We start from the raw sequence: 15,985 nt of genomic DNA on the forward strand, positions 1-15,985 counted from the left end.
GAGCGGCAAGAAAAAAAATGAAAGCATGTCAAAGTACGATCAGCTCTGATAAATATGCAAATTGGCATAGAGCAGGAAAGTGGCCGTGGAAGGAAAAAAAATATATAAATGTGACACATACTGAAGGTCACTTCTCAATGTGCTGGTCAGCTTTTTGTGTGCCGCAGCTAGGCATGGAACCTTCGGGTTTCGCGTTCATGAATTGTGTGTGACGTGATGTAGTTAACTGAGTTTTGTGTCCTCATTTTTGTCAAGTGGTTGACCGGCCTAGACCTTAATACAGAACAGCAACATTGCACTTCATTACTACTCTGGTATTTTTTGTCATGTTTAACATTTTTAAAGATATAAAACACCCTTTTGTCAGAGTACAAGGGGGAAAAAAAAATGGAGGTTTGAAGGACACAAGCCCAGAACTCGTAAACTGCATAATAAGACTTGATGGAAGAGAAAAACTTGAAAGTCTTTGGAATGGTTTGAGGAGAATAAATGTTCCTTGGAGAATATGTATACAACAAAAACATGTTGCCATAGTGGCCACAGCTTTATGCCAAATTATACTGCAAGTCACAAAGCAAGGCCTTGGCGTCTTTTACGTTGCAATAAATTAGCCTCACTTTGGAGTGATGGCAACAAGACGCGCTTGGCCACCCCCCCTCCTGCTCAGTGCATGGCATCGAGGATGGGCCTGAGCTGTAAATTTTCCCCGTCGCTGAATTTCTACAGAGCCTTGGAATCACACGAGACTCAGATTACTGCCCAGCTGAGCGAACCGGGACAAGCCTCGTGAGATCCGTGAACCTCCTCCAAGGCTCCCTTCGTCCGATGGATGACATCACCTCAAGGACACCCACTGAGAAATGTAAAATAAGAAGTGCTATAAAGGATCAGAATACAGAGGAAGGGTTAGAATTAAAGGAACCAGACAGGGAGGGGGAGGGTGTTCGCATCTGAGAAGGAAACCCTCGAACAGACGGCATGTAAACACAAGTGATGGCGGACTTCTTAAGTAGAGATGAAGAGGCGGTGAGATGAAAAGCTCAGAGTGATATTCTGGATCAATTTGCTGCAATCAAGCCCCCTTATGGTTGCTCACTATGAAACGGAGAGATTTGTGCGCTTCAAGGACGCCTGTGATGACAGCGGAGGTCACAGACGAGGGGCGGGTGTGAAGGGAAATGCGGTGGTGGCGGCAGAGGCGCATCCGAGCGGCAGGAGGAAGCTGTGCTGAAAGGTTTTATAATTATGCTAATAATAAAAGGTGGAGGCATGGTTATGTCTCAAATGTCACCTAATATAAGAATTAAAGTTGTGACTGACATTGTCTGACATTGACACAGAGTTTCAAAGCAACTGTGGATGGATTGTAAAAGTCTACACACCCCTGTTATGTTAGCAAGAGAGCAAGAAAACAAGACACAATTAATATGACCTATCACCTCTATTGTACAACAGGATTGGGAAAAGGGCAACAACCAAAATAACGAGTTTGCAAAAGTGCGCACACCCACTTATAACTGGGGATGGGGCTACATTAAGAATGAACTGATGTTAAATAATAATGCATAATAATAATTCAACCACTCAAAGGGTCTATAAATAAGTCCAAATAAAATTCAGTCGTTCTAGTAGGCTTTGACACTATTGCAGCCAGGACTTACATGGCCCAGAGAGTTTTCACAGCATCAGAGGATCTCATTGTTCAACAGTATCCGTTAGGAGAAGGATACAACAGAAAAAAAGACATTTCAAATCTATTTGGAAAGAACACTACCAACAGTGTGCTTGTGGCAATTGGCAACCTCAAGGGAATTCATAGACGAGACTCAGGGCAATGGAGAAAAATGAAGACTATACTACGAAGAGCAAAGCAATACAAGCACAATAATGAACATATAAGCACATTATGTATTATCTTGGTAAAGCCAGAATTTCCGATTGCGCATGTATTGGATCTCATTAAACTCTCATTAGACGGCGCCTTAATGCGTCAGCCCGTTGCTTAACGACACAAATCAGATCCATTTATCAAACAACACACCGTGAGGACCGAAAGATATCAGGAAAGATGGAGCTATCGTATTCGCTCGACAGTTGTTGTTAGTGTCATCTTCAAAGGGCTCTTGCGGTGCATTGGAGAGGTCTAATGCCGAGAGGCAGTCTTGGCAGGGCCACACAGAAATACAGCGAAAGAGAGTCAAAGTCGGCGCTCTGTCAAGTATCAAAAACAATGGATCCTTTTTAGCCAGACGTCTTGCACAAAGGCGGCGGAGGCTGCGGGCGGTTTCAAGGCGGCGGTCGCAGGCCTTTCTCCAAGCACGTTTCGTCTCATGGCTTCAGAAAGAGATGACGGGAGGAGGGAAACATAAAAAGGAGGGATGGCTGGTCTGTGCGCCACATGATAGAGAATCACAAGCAGGCAGTAATAGGCTTTTTTGAAGAATGGGCCACTGAACTTTAAGGGCCGTCTTGCTTGAAAGGACAAGTTACAAATAGGAAGAAAGCTGAGGGAGAAATGATTTCCCAGAAATGTACCCCGACTGTGTCGCCCTATCACTGAACCACAGCAAGACTGTTTGTGAGCATTCATGGCACAGCTGCTCGCAAACTAGCTAGCTAGGCTAACCGTTAAAGGATATTAAATGGAGATTCACGATGGAAAGTTGTTGCAGCTAAATGATGAGCTCCAACCTTTATTATTATTATTATATTTATTCCAGTAAATATATATTTTGTACACAATTAAAATATCCAAGCAAACCAGGCTAACCATTAGCGCTCGAAGCAAGCTAAGCTAATCATCAATCATAAAGTTTGAGCTCAGAGTAGGTTTAAATTGGGTAATACAGGGAAAATGATACATTAATTCCCATAATCAAGTCTTTAAAATACCTGAGTAGAAATTAGCTCTACCTCTTGAAGCTTTTATCGGATTTTTCTTCCTCACTAATGACATGTTCAATGGCGACAGTGTTTTTGCAGCTTGGACAAAGTTAATCGAGACCACTTTCAAGGTAGAGAATCCGGAACTAAACTCATCAGCCGAAGCGAGCGGTCTACCAGACAAACAGACAGGAGTGATGCGTAGTCCTATATTTCTCTTCAAAATAATTTTGAAGGCACAATGCATCCAAGTGGAGGTAAACAAGCGTAGCCGACTTTAATAACTGCCGTCACGCCTTCCAGCTATGTCTATTAGGATGCTGGCTCCTGTTTCCATTCTACTTGTTTTTTTTACTCCTCACAATTCACACAAGAACTCACCGCCAGCCAGCAGTCTTTGCTTGTCATTGTGTGTTTGTTTGTGTATGCGTGGCGCGAGGTCACGTGCACGGTTACGGGTGTCAGCGTGGCGGTGGCAGCGACAATGTCATTCCACAGTTTAGTAACAGGCCATTAACTCGTTAATATCGGCCTAATGGGCGTTCTGCTACCTTAAGCCCACAGCCGCGTTTGTGCCATTAGCAGCCACTTAGCGCCGCGTTCGAGTCCACCGGCCACTGCGACACAACAAACAAAATAACAGGCAATATGAGAGAGTACCTATATTTTAGCCTCAATGTAAAAAATAATTCAAGAAGCAATGAAACAATGAAAATTCAATAAATTGATTCTATTTGCACATGAGTAATAGCTGACTTGCTGTGATACTGAGATAATTGACTCTTGCGAGGTATAAGACGCACTGAAAAAAGTATTTTCAGTGAAAAACAAACAAGTTGTCAGTAACAGTGGCAACGCAAGATGGCTGCCCCTCTGACATCAACTGTGAGAGGCCACTGCGGTAATTTTCAACAACAAAGTCAGTTGTTTCTTTCAAATCACTTTTCTAAGGACATTACTGTTGTTCTTGTCATTGGATCACATCACATATTTGAGAGAAAATATATTTTGCAGAGATGAGCTAAAACTCAAATGAAGTCCCCAAAAAATGTGAAAGTTGATCAGCAGTGTGACAACTTACCTGACCCTGCTGATTCCAACTACTTAAGTTGAACTAACACATCACTAAACCAATTTAATTAAACTCACCGAATAAAGGTGATTCTCCCATCCGGCGTTTTTCATTCCTGCCGTCTCACTTCATGCCAACTTGAAAGGATTTAAATGCGGCGTAACACCAGTAGTTAATGCAACTCCCAGATAAAGCTGACATCAAACATCCGCGATAACATCTCGGCTTACCGCCACAAATGAAACGACTTTTGGAATAGCTGAACAAAAAGTGGATGTTGGGGCGAATCTTTTATGCTCGCTTATAAAAAAAAAAAAAAAAAAAAAAAAAAAAAGAAAACCTGGGATGCTGGAAGGGAGAGAACGAAGGATTTACTGGGAGACGACCATAATCTATTGAGACAGAATATTTAAATGTTGCTGAATCAGTACAGATTGCAATATCACAACACTCCCATGAAATCAAACTTCTACATAATTCAACGTACTGTAAATGAGCACTAAAATGATAATTGAACCAATGACTTCTGCTGCACGCACGAAAGCCGGACTGCGATAGGATGGTCGCCATGACAACGAGTGGGCAGAAGAATTCGGATGGAAGGAGCGCGTATGCTTTATCTGTGTGAGGCGATACGTAGTTTGAAGTGGCAGGCCTTTTCCAACTGCTTTGATCGCCGACATGTTTGTAGTGAGGGCAAACCTGCAGAACAAGCAGGACTTCACAGAAACTACTGATCCGTAGAACACACACGCACACACACACACACACAAAAGAAATGTCTATATTTTCTCTGTCGGTTGCTGAAAAGCATTGACACTAAAAAAAAAAACAAAAAAAAAGTCTTTGCGTCCACTATACCAGTGGGTAAGCTAAAGCCTAGCTTAGCTAATTTTGGGTGAGAGGTGGGTCCACTTTGGACTTCACCAATCAGTCCAAGGGCAAATATAAAAATATAAATATAAATATATATATAAAAAAAAAAATCATGCACATTCAAACTGATGGACAATTTTGAGTGCCCAAAATAAATAAATAAATAAATAAATAAATAGAATATATCTATATCTATCTATATATACAAACACAAGATTCAAAGAAGCCTTAAAAACAAGATGGCTGTGCAATATGGGAATGAAGCAGCAGATGCTAGCCCCAAATGAGGCGAAATGATGATAAGATTAACCAATTTTTGGAGGGGAAATTAGTTTAAAACCACAAAGCAATAAACTGCAGTCTGTTTGTATAACAGCGGGAGATAAAGTTCATTCTGTTTGCATACAAAGTTGCAGTGAAACTCTTAAACAAGACGTGGTCTATTTAAACTCCTGCAGAGATAAGGAAGACGCATCGATGACTAAAAACAAAGAAACATTGAGACATGCATTTTTTAGCGGTTCCTCAGGCCGTTATTGGAGGAGAAGGGCGAGGTCGGGCGGCGGGGAAGTGAGCCCGCCCGACGAGACCCCCTCAGCCGGGAGGGCTCAGAGGGAGCAGATTAGAAAAGGGTGATGCAATATTAATTGGCGGCGCTGCATGCGTGCCAGGGAGCAGGGGGGGGCTGTCGGTGGTTTCACTCCCTGAGGGAAGGCTGTCAGGAGATCGGAGAGACGGGCCGTGATGAGTCGCTGACCTTGTCTGTCAGCTCGGCGGAGGAGGAGAGGAGGGCTCGCCGAGGAGACACCCAGTCCCGCTGACACTCGGATCAACACTCTGCCAGTCTACTGTGAGCCAGCTGGGACACATCATCCCCCCCACACAACCAGACAGACAGACTGACCCGAGCACTCCAACGTCCATTGCTGGACAATGCACACCGGAAACTACGGTAGGTACAATAGCAAAACTGCTGGGACAAAAATAACCCAAATTGGGTAAAATAGTTAACCCAGGATTCAAAAGTCAGTGTTGGGTTATTTGAATTTTTGCCTAAACCCAAACTTCAACCCAATAAGGTCAAACTTGCTCCCAAAGTGCAAGCGGGTGAATCAACAGGAGCATATGGGCAACAAGCGTGTGTCAATTTAGGACACACAAACCTTTGACACAAGTCAGCTTTAATTAACCCTCTCCCATCTGTTTCTCTCCCTCAACCTCCCGTGATTCTTTGCCCCACCAGCACACAACTAGGTCACGGCAAATCCATACTATCTCCCTTTTAGTGAATGCTTTGATTTTTAATTCCCACAAAGCGTCCCCCTTGTCAGAAAAGATCGAGGGCCTTAAATTATCAATGCTCTACACGTCAATAATTCAGATTAAGGCGAGGCGGTTGCACACAGTCAAATTTTCCCTGACATCTCCTGAAACAAGATTGTCAAAGAGATGGACACAACACAGCCAAGTCAAGCGGCGAGATCTTTACGCAGCATCCAGCCAGCCTGCGATACATCGCTTTGGTGTGAAGTCAACGACAGGTTACGGAAAAGTGGGGGGGGGGCTGTCATGAGCCGAGTGTGACAGCTGAGCTCTTATTTTGCCCGTCACTACATAGCCATGTGTCGGCCCGCCAGTCCCTGCTGTCCTAACCGTTTTTCAGTGTGAACATACACAGACAGCATACATACGAATATTTTTTTTTTTTTGGCATATCACACATCTTTTCTCATCCACTCCTAACACTTTCCGTGGGGTCCCTCCTTTTGTTTGAGGCCAACATCTAGACTAGCTGTGTGCAGGTGCAAGCTGCTGGCAGCTTGTCAGCTTCAGTCAACATGACTTAACACACACGTATGCGTACACTACACACACATGCACACACTTAGAGGGGTTAACACTCTTGGCTTCCACAACGGAAAGTACTCCTGCTGTGTACTTAAGTTAAATTTCAGAAATTTGTATGAAACAGAAAGTAGTTGATTCAACTTTTTAGTAACTTAAAATGGCACATTTTGGAAAAATAAAATGGAACAAATAGTTTTGGTATCTCAGCTAAAGAAAATTTATCTAAATTTAATCATTACATTTAAAAAAATGCCTTAAATAATCATTCATTCATCCTCACGACGACGAGCGCTAATACACACAAGCAATAAGAATATCTGTGATGAGGAGAATAATTAGATCAAACTTACATTAAGATGACTATCACCTTTACCGACTGAAAAATAGAACAACCGAGATAAGCTAATACATTTTTAATATAGCGTTTGGGAGAGCGATGGTTTAAAATAAACCATTTGGAGTCACAGAGTGCACGGTGACCTCCCCGAGCGAGCGCAGACTATGGAACTGATGTCGGTGCGTATGGCCCGGGGTCAAGTGACACCTCCCAACAAGACGCTCATTAACAGCACGCCATTAAAAATGATGGATGCCATGCATGGCCACTGTGAGTGCGCGTGTGTTGCCGCCGCTTTATGTTGACATTGACAAGGGCGGACAAGTGTTACTTTTTGTTTGTCTTAAAGATGAATTGCAAGCTCGTATGTTCTGAGTGGTCAGGTGTTAAAATTTGATCAAACGCTCCGTTCAGAGTAATTAAAAAAGAGAATGCAATTAAATCATGTGGTAAAAAAATGGCAGGCGATATTAATCTCGAATATAAAATGGCGTGTTTTAACTGTGTTTGTGTATATGACCCGTTCTAGGTTAAATCAACAAAATATGTTTTTTTTCCCCATTGCAAATCAAACATGATGCATAGTAACCATCTATTTTTCATTTTAATTTAATCACAAACATGAACATACCTGACGTCCTTTCAAGTCCGCTTAGCTACGAGAGTCTTGTTATCCAATTAAAAGATTAGATTTTGCTTGTAATTAAAGATGAATCGTTTCACGGTTTGGATTTGTCTACCGCTTTTTATTACCAAGGCCCCCAGATGAAACGCTTTGAAAATGATGAGGATCTTGAAGAGAAAAGAATACCGCTGTGTGACATTTATTTTTGTTGCTTGAGTCATTGAAACGGCCTCTTTAGTTGTGGTGAGAATGCAAAGCGGGCTAAACGCGCATGACGAATGAGTGCTTGAGAAGAGACAAACAAAGCAATGAAGTGCGGCACACTTTCATGTGGCGGAACGCACACTGACGCCTCTACGCTTGATTATGTACATGTAAGACTGTTTTCGGCTTAAGGTACAACATGCTTTTTTTTGTTGCACAAACGACACATCTTTCATGATATTTTACTTGATACAGCACAAGGAAAAACACAAGTATACTGTAGAGCTCGGGTGACAAACGTGACATTTGCTTTAAGCTAGCTGTACAAATGCTAAAACTCAAAATTCTGAATTCACCCATTTTGCACAATTGTGGATATCACAAATTTCACACTTTTATGCTCAGGCTAAAGCCATGTCTAATAGACCTTTTTAAAAATTGTGCAATACAGAACCGTTACTCAATTGTATGTCACCGTTACAGTACACGTTGTTAGCTAACTGGATTTAGGCTAACACCTCAAGTTACAATGGCATAATCTATAAAAGGGGCTATAGATAGAGGCCACTGCTGCTCTTTTAATCACTTTAGTAAACAAACTGTAACAATATAAAGTAATCAAAAACATTCTCAGCACACGTCAACTAGCCTCAGCTGACACCGCCATTATAACCCACATCGGCTAATGCTAGCCAGCCTCCGTTATGTTGTCATACAGTCACGTCAACAGAGCAGACAAGCCTTTTAAAGGAATCTAAATCAGACTCTAAATGAAAATTAAGTTTATTACGGAGGTGTCGAACATAACCCCGATGATCAACAATTGATTACTGTACGTTATTAGCTTAATAGGTCGACGTACATCTTACATTAAATGAACATTAACATACTACGAGTGCAATTGGCTGATTTTGAAACAAGACATCAATGTGAGAGCGAGGGGTGTGTCGAGTGCGAAGGGGTGAAAGAGGAAGGGGAAAGGTGAGACGCTGGTGATGAATATTTAAGCACGTGTATAGCGATTAGCAAGCGGGTGCTGCGAGGGGCCGCGCTAGTGACATTGGCTGCTGCCATGACGACTCGCAGCAAAGGCGCTTCAAGCTTTTTATTTTTTTTTTTAGGTGGTAGTTGGGGGTCGCTTGCATTAGTAAAGGCCATGTGGGGGCTTGAGGTTGAAGCATGCGTGAGTGCATATTCACATGTATAGGCTCACTTTTGCATCCATTTGCTGGAGGGCCTGATGGAGTCCAACATTGCTAGTTTCTAATCACTGCAAAGAGCCAAACAAGCTTGTTGAGAACGATAAGGACCTTTTTGAAAAGAGCTGGCAGCCTCCATATCGCTTATATACTATGTGGGGACATGCAGCCCATCGTGGTGAGTGGGGACGAATGGAGGGAAAGTGGGAGGGTCACTTTACTGTCGACTGGTTGCAGAAGCCACAAGCGTAATTAAAATGTATGAAGTTAATAACCTTGAGGACTAAATAATCATTTTACACCACTGCGGGAAATAAAGATTATTATGTGACTCATGTTTCACATGTTAAGTTCAGGAGAACACTGACAATAATGGAGAGTAACAACTCAGGGAATAGTGGGCAAACTTTTGTGCCCAAGAGACACATTTCATATTTTTAATTATATATGTCATTGTGACATCATTTTCAAAAGATGCCACATTTGTGCATTCCAAACTGTTTCAATGTCACAGCGACTGTGACAAGATGGGTAAGACGAATCGGAGAAGCTCCATAAAAGCAGCAAAATGTCCATATTCATTAGGTTGTCCGTGTGACAAAAATACAATGTTCCCCTATCTGACTGCGGCGCAGGACCGCCGCCGCGCTTATGCGACAGACAGCGAAGCTGCAGAGCCCAGCCCAGTATCTCCGCCACAGCACTAATCCATCATCACCTCCACTGAATCACCGTGCTGCCAATAATGCCGGGCGGCAATACATTAAGAGGCATGCGGCAGGCTTTAGCCATAGTGACATTGACAAGTCCCCTCGGGGTGTGCGAGAAGGCTGGCCGCGTGCTACACTTGCTTACACGCGCAATAATATATGGAAATGCAGCCGTATGCAAGAGCAGCACACTTTGATCTATTCATGGAGGAAGTCTACTTGGGGCCAAAAAGTGCAATGGGAAGGATCACAGATTTATTTTTGGGGAGTACCAACAAAATCATTGATTTAATATATGTACATTAAAATTATCGTCTGTAAATATTACACTGGTCAACAATTGTTTTAACAGCAACAGGTGGAGTTTGTTTCTGAAACGTCATCTCTAAATTATAACACATGGTAAAATCGATATTGCACAAGCTTTGATATGTCAAACTGAAAAATATCAAAAACCTGATGTGCTGGAAAAAGTCAGAAAACATTATTGTAAATATGTGTTGTAAAGTGATAGCAGAATCAAGTGTCATTAATTGCATGCATCATATTTGCTACTTTGAAAACTGACCTAAATGCAAATAGCAAAAATAATTTTTGGTGTGCTCTAGTTTTCAACAATATTTCACCCTAATTTAAGAAAATCAGTTTGGTCTTTGTAGAATTAATGACTGACTTATGCATTTATCAAATATGGCTGTTGGTCATAGGGATCAAGAGTTGATTTGGCTAAAATGCTGATATTGTGTTCAATAAAAGGTAAAAGTGATGTTTCATGCTCATTCATCCATTTTATTAGTCATTTATATTTATTTCACTGGGTATAAATATCTCACTTCAGTCACTTTGGGATCTAGCGCTGAGTGAGCTACTTCACCTAATTTGCGATACTTTTTTTTTAATCACAAAGACTCAAGGTTCACCTGCACTTTCAAAATTGCTTTGCCAAGTAAAAAGCAAGTTTTTAATTAAAAAGATGTAAATCTGTCAACCCCCCATCTAAAGAACTAAAATAAATGCAGTAGATCAGTTTCCAACACGAGTCAAAACAATCAGCAAATGAAAAGACAAAAAAAATCTAACACAAGATTAGTGCTGATAGAATAAAAGTCTGCTTTTATTTTGTTTTATTCTTTCTACATGAAACACATGTTCCTGAATGCAGCAAGAGACACAATAAGAGGATGCTAAGCATCGTGCCAGCGTAGCAGAGGTGTGGCCGGTTGAGCGAGGACATATATACACACTATTGCCTAGTCGAGATCGTCGTCGCCTCTGGGAGACAAAAGCGGGTTGTGGGAGTGTTGACTGAAATCACGAGACGGTCTTTCACATTATCGTACCAACAGACTAGAAACAGCGTACATTAATAATCCCGTCTTTCCCTAATGAGCATGACAATGCACTTCAACCCAGCATAGTTCAATTCAGTCACGACAACGATGTTGGTTAAAGAAGTTGCCATGACGATAAATGTCCCTTTAGGACACAGTGTTGAAGAGATTATCAAAAATAATCAACAAAACAGTCCAGTGGATGGCTTAAGAGGTGTAGAAAATGAATGAACATACTGATCAATTCTTGTTGGAACTATAGAAGTGGAGAATAATCAATTACAATCATAAGAATTTTGTTTCATTGAGAAAGATTTCTCCAACCTATTAAAAATAAGAATCCATTCATTTCTGGTTAATTTCCCCCATGGTTGATCAAGGAAATGCAGTCAAATGCCTATCCCGAGTTGAAACAAAAACGATTACAAACTATATTAGAAAATCTCCCAAAACAAAACCCGAATGCATATTTATGTATGGTGTGGGTCACAGTCTGAAAACATTGTCTGCTACATTGATACTGAAAAAAGATTTGAAAGCAGGTACCAGGAACACGCACACAAAAAAAAGCCACAAAGAGCCACTTGGATCGTAAATATTCAGCTTTTTAAGTCGTGAACGCAAACCAGTCAGTGGAATCCATTTTCTGTCAAGTTCTGCAATTAATACAATGAACACAGAGCCAGATTTCCTCCTTAAACAAGACATAAACACACATTGGCAGCAAACAGGCATTGAAAGCGTCCTTTTTAAAAGTCAACAGGTTCTGAGGTACTCGTAACTAAGTAGAGAACAATATTTGGGCGGATAGCACGTACGCGAGCGACACATTAACAGCAAAGGTTTTAGCATTTTTGCGATTGCTTTCACCAAAACGTTGAGGGACTAGCGGTGTGGTCGGCGCGCCTGAATATACCCCCCTCGCCCCCTCCCCCCTGTGAGGGTTGCAAACATAGAAAAAAAACAGCACCATTTGAGGTCCGTATAGAACGGTTTGCTGGTAGCACCGTCAACCAGTAAAAATCTCCAAACGCAACACAGACACAAAACACGAGCACGGGAGCGACTGCACGACGTTAGCCAAGAGCAGATTACAACACGGGCGAGGCCCCTCGACGACGGCCTCCTCCGCCAAGCAGCTCAACAAACATCCCTTTTCCGAGAATGATATCGTGAATCGAGGTGTTTAAGAAGAGATAGATACTGTATATATATATATATATTTAGATATTCTGTACATGTTCCGTAACCAGGTATAACTTGTTTACTATAGATTTTCTTTTGACTATACACAGAGATCTTACTGACAAACAAACACCAGAGTAACAATGAGGTAGGGCGGTGAAAGTTGGATGAAGTAGAACCGGTTTGTGGATTGTATACAAAGTTACTGATACTGTAATCAAAAAATAGAGAACAAACAACGTGTTCCTCCCAGTATTGTCTCTGAGACTCAAACATGAACGTCCTATGTACAGCGAGTGCTCCCGATAAAGACCTTGGCAAGCGTCATCTTGATCTCTGTGCATTTTGAAACAACAGTTGGCTTTCATACCAGCAACTGGAGGTGGCACAGAAAGAAAATCACAGCTGGTGAGGTTCAACTTCCTCTTTTGTCCGGCTTGGATATACACTATCGTTCAGTTGTTACAAAGACGCTGATTAAGCTAAATCAGCATTAAGTACCTCAGTGTACAAGTCCTAAGACTAAAAAGGGAACCAGCCTATCGAAAGTTGACAGACTTTTTTTTTTTTTTTAAAGCATTGTCTTTACCCCGACCCCTTTTGGCATAAAACCACAAAGAAATGAACGATACATGAGGTCATTACTGGAATATCTGAATCGCATTTGTTCGAATAGTAGCCTCTATAGGGGGCGGGTCTTTTTTTTCCAATATTAGCATAATTACGTTGAACATATTTACAACACAGTGGGACCGAGCTCAGTGCTTGTTTTGGTTGGGAAAGAAGTAAGAAAAGTTTCAATTGGGGCCCTGCAGTCGAACTGCGGAATTCAAATTAGTAGGGGTGCGATAAAAGGCAATCCGATGCGGATCTCGATGCATGGGGTGCGATACGATTCAAGGAATGTACATTCTTTCGCGGAACGATTAGCGGGATTACGATTCGATATGATGTCGTTTCTTGATGAAAGTCTATATATTGTATTTTTGTACTGGGGAAACCCAATGCAAATGGAAGATCCACTAGAAACTCAACCTTGGTTCTACTAAATTGGGACGGGCCTCTTGTTATTGTCTTTTTGAATGTGCAAACCACACTGATCGTTCAGTCAGCATCCCGTTTGTTTCGCATTCAAAACTTTGGCTCACGTAGACCATTTCCGTAAAAACAAAGACATAATACCTAAACATGACCGACATTAAACTCCAGTTATAATAATGTAACAAAGCTTTTGAGTCATAAATCTCTCAAGTTTACTGCTCAGCATCGGCATGTCAATAACACACCCTGCCGCTCACAAAACAAAACATTTTAAGGTGCATCATGTTAATAGAATGATTGTTTGGCCTTAATTTAGTATTTTGATAAGAAATAAAGACTAACATCCCAAAGAGGCTTTTTGTAAGATTGACAAGTTGACGTTTAAAGTGCATTTGATGTCAATGATTTGTCAAACTAAGAAGTTTGACGAACAAGTTTATATTCAGAGCGAGGCGCAACACTTCTCTAATAATACCTCCAGCTTTGCATCACTAATCACTTTGGCTCGGAAGATTTTTTTTTTCTTTCAGGGCTCTTCATCACACTTTAAAGCCAACAAGTTGTATGAAAAACAACAAACGTTCATAACGAATATAAAAAAACAAACATATATGATTATGACATCAATTTGATAATTGTCTAGAACATGTAGAACCAAACTGGAAAAAAAAAAGACGACAATCGCTCAACAACATAAGGTAGCTCAACAAAAAGGCTGAGCTAAACTTTGGGGAGGAAAAAAAAAAGGAGGGTGATAAAAAGCAACTGGCAACAAATGTAGAAGTGTGAAGAGAAGCGAAGGCTTGACAGGCAGCTCTGCAGAAGATTCACAGTTTTGCCTCTGTTGGCTCACACTTGAGATTTCAATCTCTAAGACTTTGTTTCATCGCCATGGAAAACCTTGTGGGATTAAACAAGACAAAAACGAACAAAGGACAAAATGTCCCTCGGGTGGCCATATTTAGTTCCACCAATGGCATTTCTAATCGAGTACTTCAAACAAAAAAAAAAAATCACCAAGAGTCACGTCTCAGACAGCTTTACCCACACTTTCTTGCTCAAGACCTGAACTATGACCCCTACTGAAGAGCACCGAGGTGCTCCGGCTAGACTCCACTGACGCTCGCAACGGTACCGATGGCCGACTCTTACATTCTCACAGCAAAGTGCACGTCAAGTCTCGAGACTTCAGCTTGGCCTACAATCGCAGAAGACAAGGGGCACCACGTGCCCCTGGTGATTGGCAAAATCCATTTAAGGCCTTTCCTGCTCCACTGTTCAACAGTTCCAGTGTGTACCAATGACAAAATCTCATTCATTGTGATTGGTCACTGTACAATCATAATAAACCAGTCCGTCTCAGAACGGAAACACCTTATAATTTTTCCACGATTACATGAATTTTGAGATTGTCTGGGGCCATAATCGTAATCACGATTAAAATTCGATTAATTGAGCAGTCCTACTCTGTATGTTTTCATTTTGTTCCATACAAATGTCAAAATTGTGTCAGGGGAGGCTTTAATTAGGTCAAAATTAAGATGATCCATTATTTTTAGATTGTCTATTTGAGTCAGCAAATTTTTTGTTTCATTTCTTTTCATAAAACCCCTCAGTACATTTTTTTCAGAAAAAAACAACACCAAGGACCATTTGAACAAGTCCGACTCAATTCTGGCGATTGACTTAAAACGCCACGACCGCAATAATCTCCCACAGTCACCGACTGTTGCAATCTAGAATATGTCTTTTACAAAATTAAGACTCATTCATTAGACACTACTTCCTCACTGCACGGCGACTGAAGACTTTAATCCGGGGAAGTCCTCTTTTACTTTTTAAAAGCTTAAAGGACTCAGAGTGATGTTCTGACACAGAACAATAAATCATTTTCACAATCTGTTAACGCGCACACATACACACCAAGGCCAACAGTTTCTCGTACTGACCCCAAAAGTAAAGCTTCGTTAAAAAACACTTATTCTTGTTCCTGTCTGGCTGGTGAGTAAAGCTGTCTGGAACTCAATGGACTAACTGTCAGAGAGGATGCTGGTTTTGAAAAGGGGCCACAACCAATCAGATGAGTCGTAGGAATAGCGGTTCCGCTAAATCAAGCTGGTTTGACCTCTACATGCCATCATAGGTAAAATTCTCCATCTTGACTGTCTGTCTGATGAGCAGCTTGGATTCCCGCCGCTCCTCGTTCTTGATGGACTTGTTGATGTCCATGATCTTCTCACAAATGTACTTGTTCACTTTGGACAATCTTTGCGTGATCTCGGCACTGTTTGCCGTCTCTTGAGACACTCGGTCGTACAGACACTCTACGGCCAAGACAAAAGCGAAAATGGGTTAGAAGAACCGGTCGATGCGATCGAGCGGTTGAAGCTTCTTACCTCGGACGATTTTTAACTTGCTTGGCGAGAGTGGAGGTTTGGGAAGGGCGTCTTTTTTCTTTTTGGTAGCCACCCCAGTGACACTTCGGTTTTTGAGGGTTTCTGTGCCCCAGATCATTACGGCCAAATTCTTTGTGAACTTGGAGTCTCCTTGGGTACGCTGTAACTGGTGCCACTTCTCCTCCTCCACCCAGATCCCGCCACCAAGGTGAACCTACGTGTCATATGACAAATTAAAATGAAATATAGAAACATATATGCAAGTAAAGTAAACAGCT

The 15,985-nt window shown here is 41.6% G+C and overlaps 1 protein-coding gene across 5 annotated transcripts in view; it reads right to left on the reverse strand.

Moving 5' to 3' along the window:
- The window catches only part of LOC148388516 (cytosolic carboxypeptidase 6-like), a 167,370-nt gene that overhangs the window by 20,686 nt on the left and 130,699 nt on the right, over positions 1–15,985 (reverse strand). For 4 of the 5 annotated variants that reach the window (XM_088393475.1, XM_088393476.1, XM_088393478.1 and 1 more), the window contains 2 exons: positions 15,708–15,921; positions 10,841–15,635 (listed from right to left, as the gene is read on the reverse strand). The exons of the other annotated variant lie outside the window; for it this stretch is intronic. In XM_088393475.1, the coding sequence (XP_088249601.1) occupies positions 15,439–15,635; positions 15,708–15,921 (411 nt within the window). In that variant the 3' untranslated portion in view covers positions 10,841–15,438. Of the gene's footprint in view, positions 1–10,840; positions 15,636–15,707; positions 15,922–15,985 lie in introns of those variants that run through there. 5 annotated transcript variants of the gene reach the window in all.

This window comes from Syngnathus floridae, chromosome 13 (assembly GCF_059516105.1).
Source record: "Syngnathus floridae isolate MCC-2025c chromosome 13, RoL_Sflo_1.0, whole genome shotgun sequence".
Classification (NCBI taxonomy): Eukaryota; Metazoa; Chordata; class Actinopteri; order Syngnathiformes; family Syngnathidae; genus Syngnathus; species Syngnathus floridae.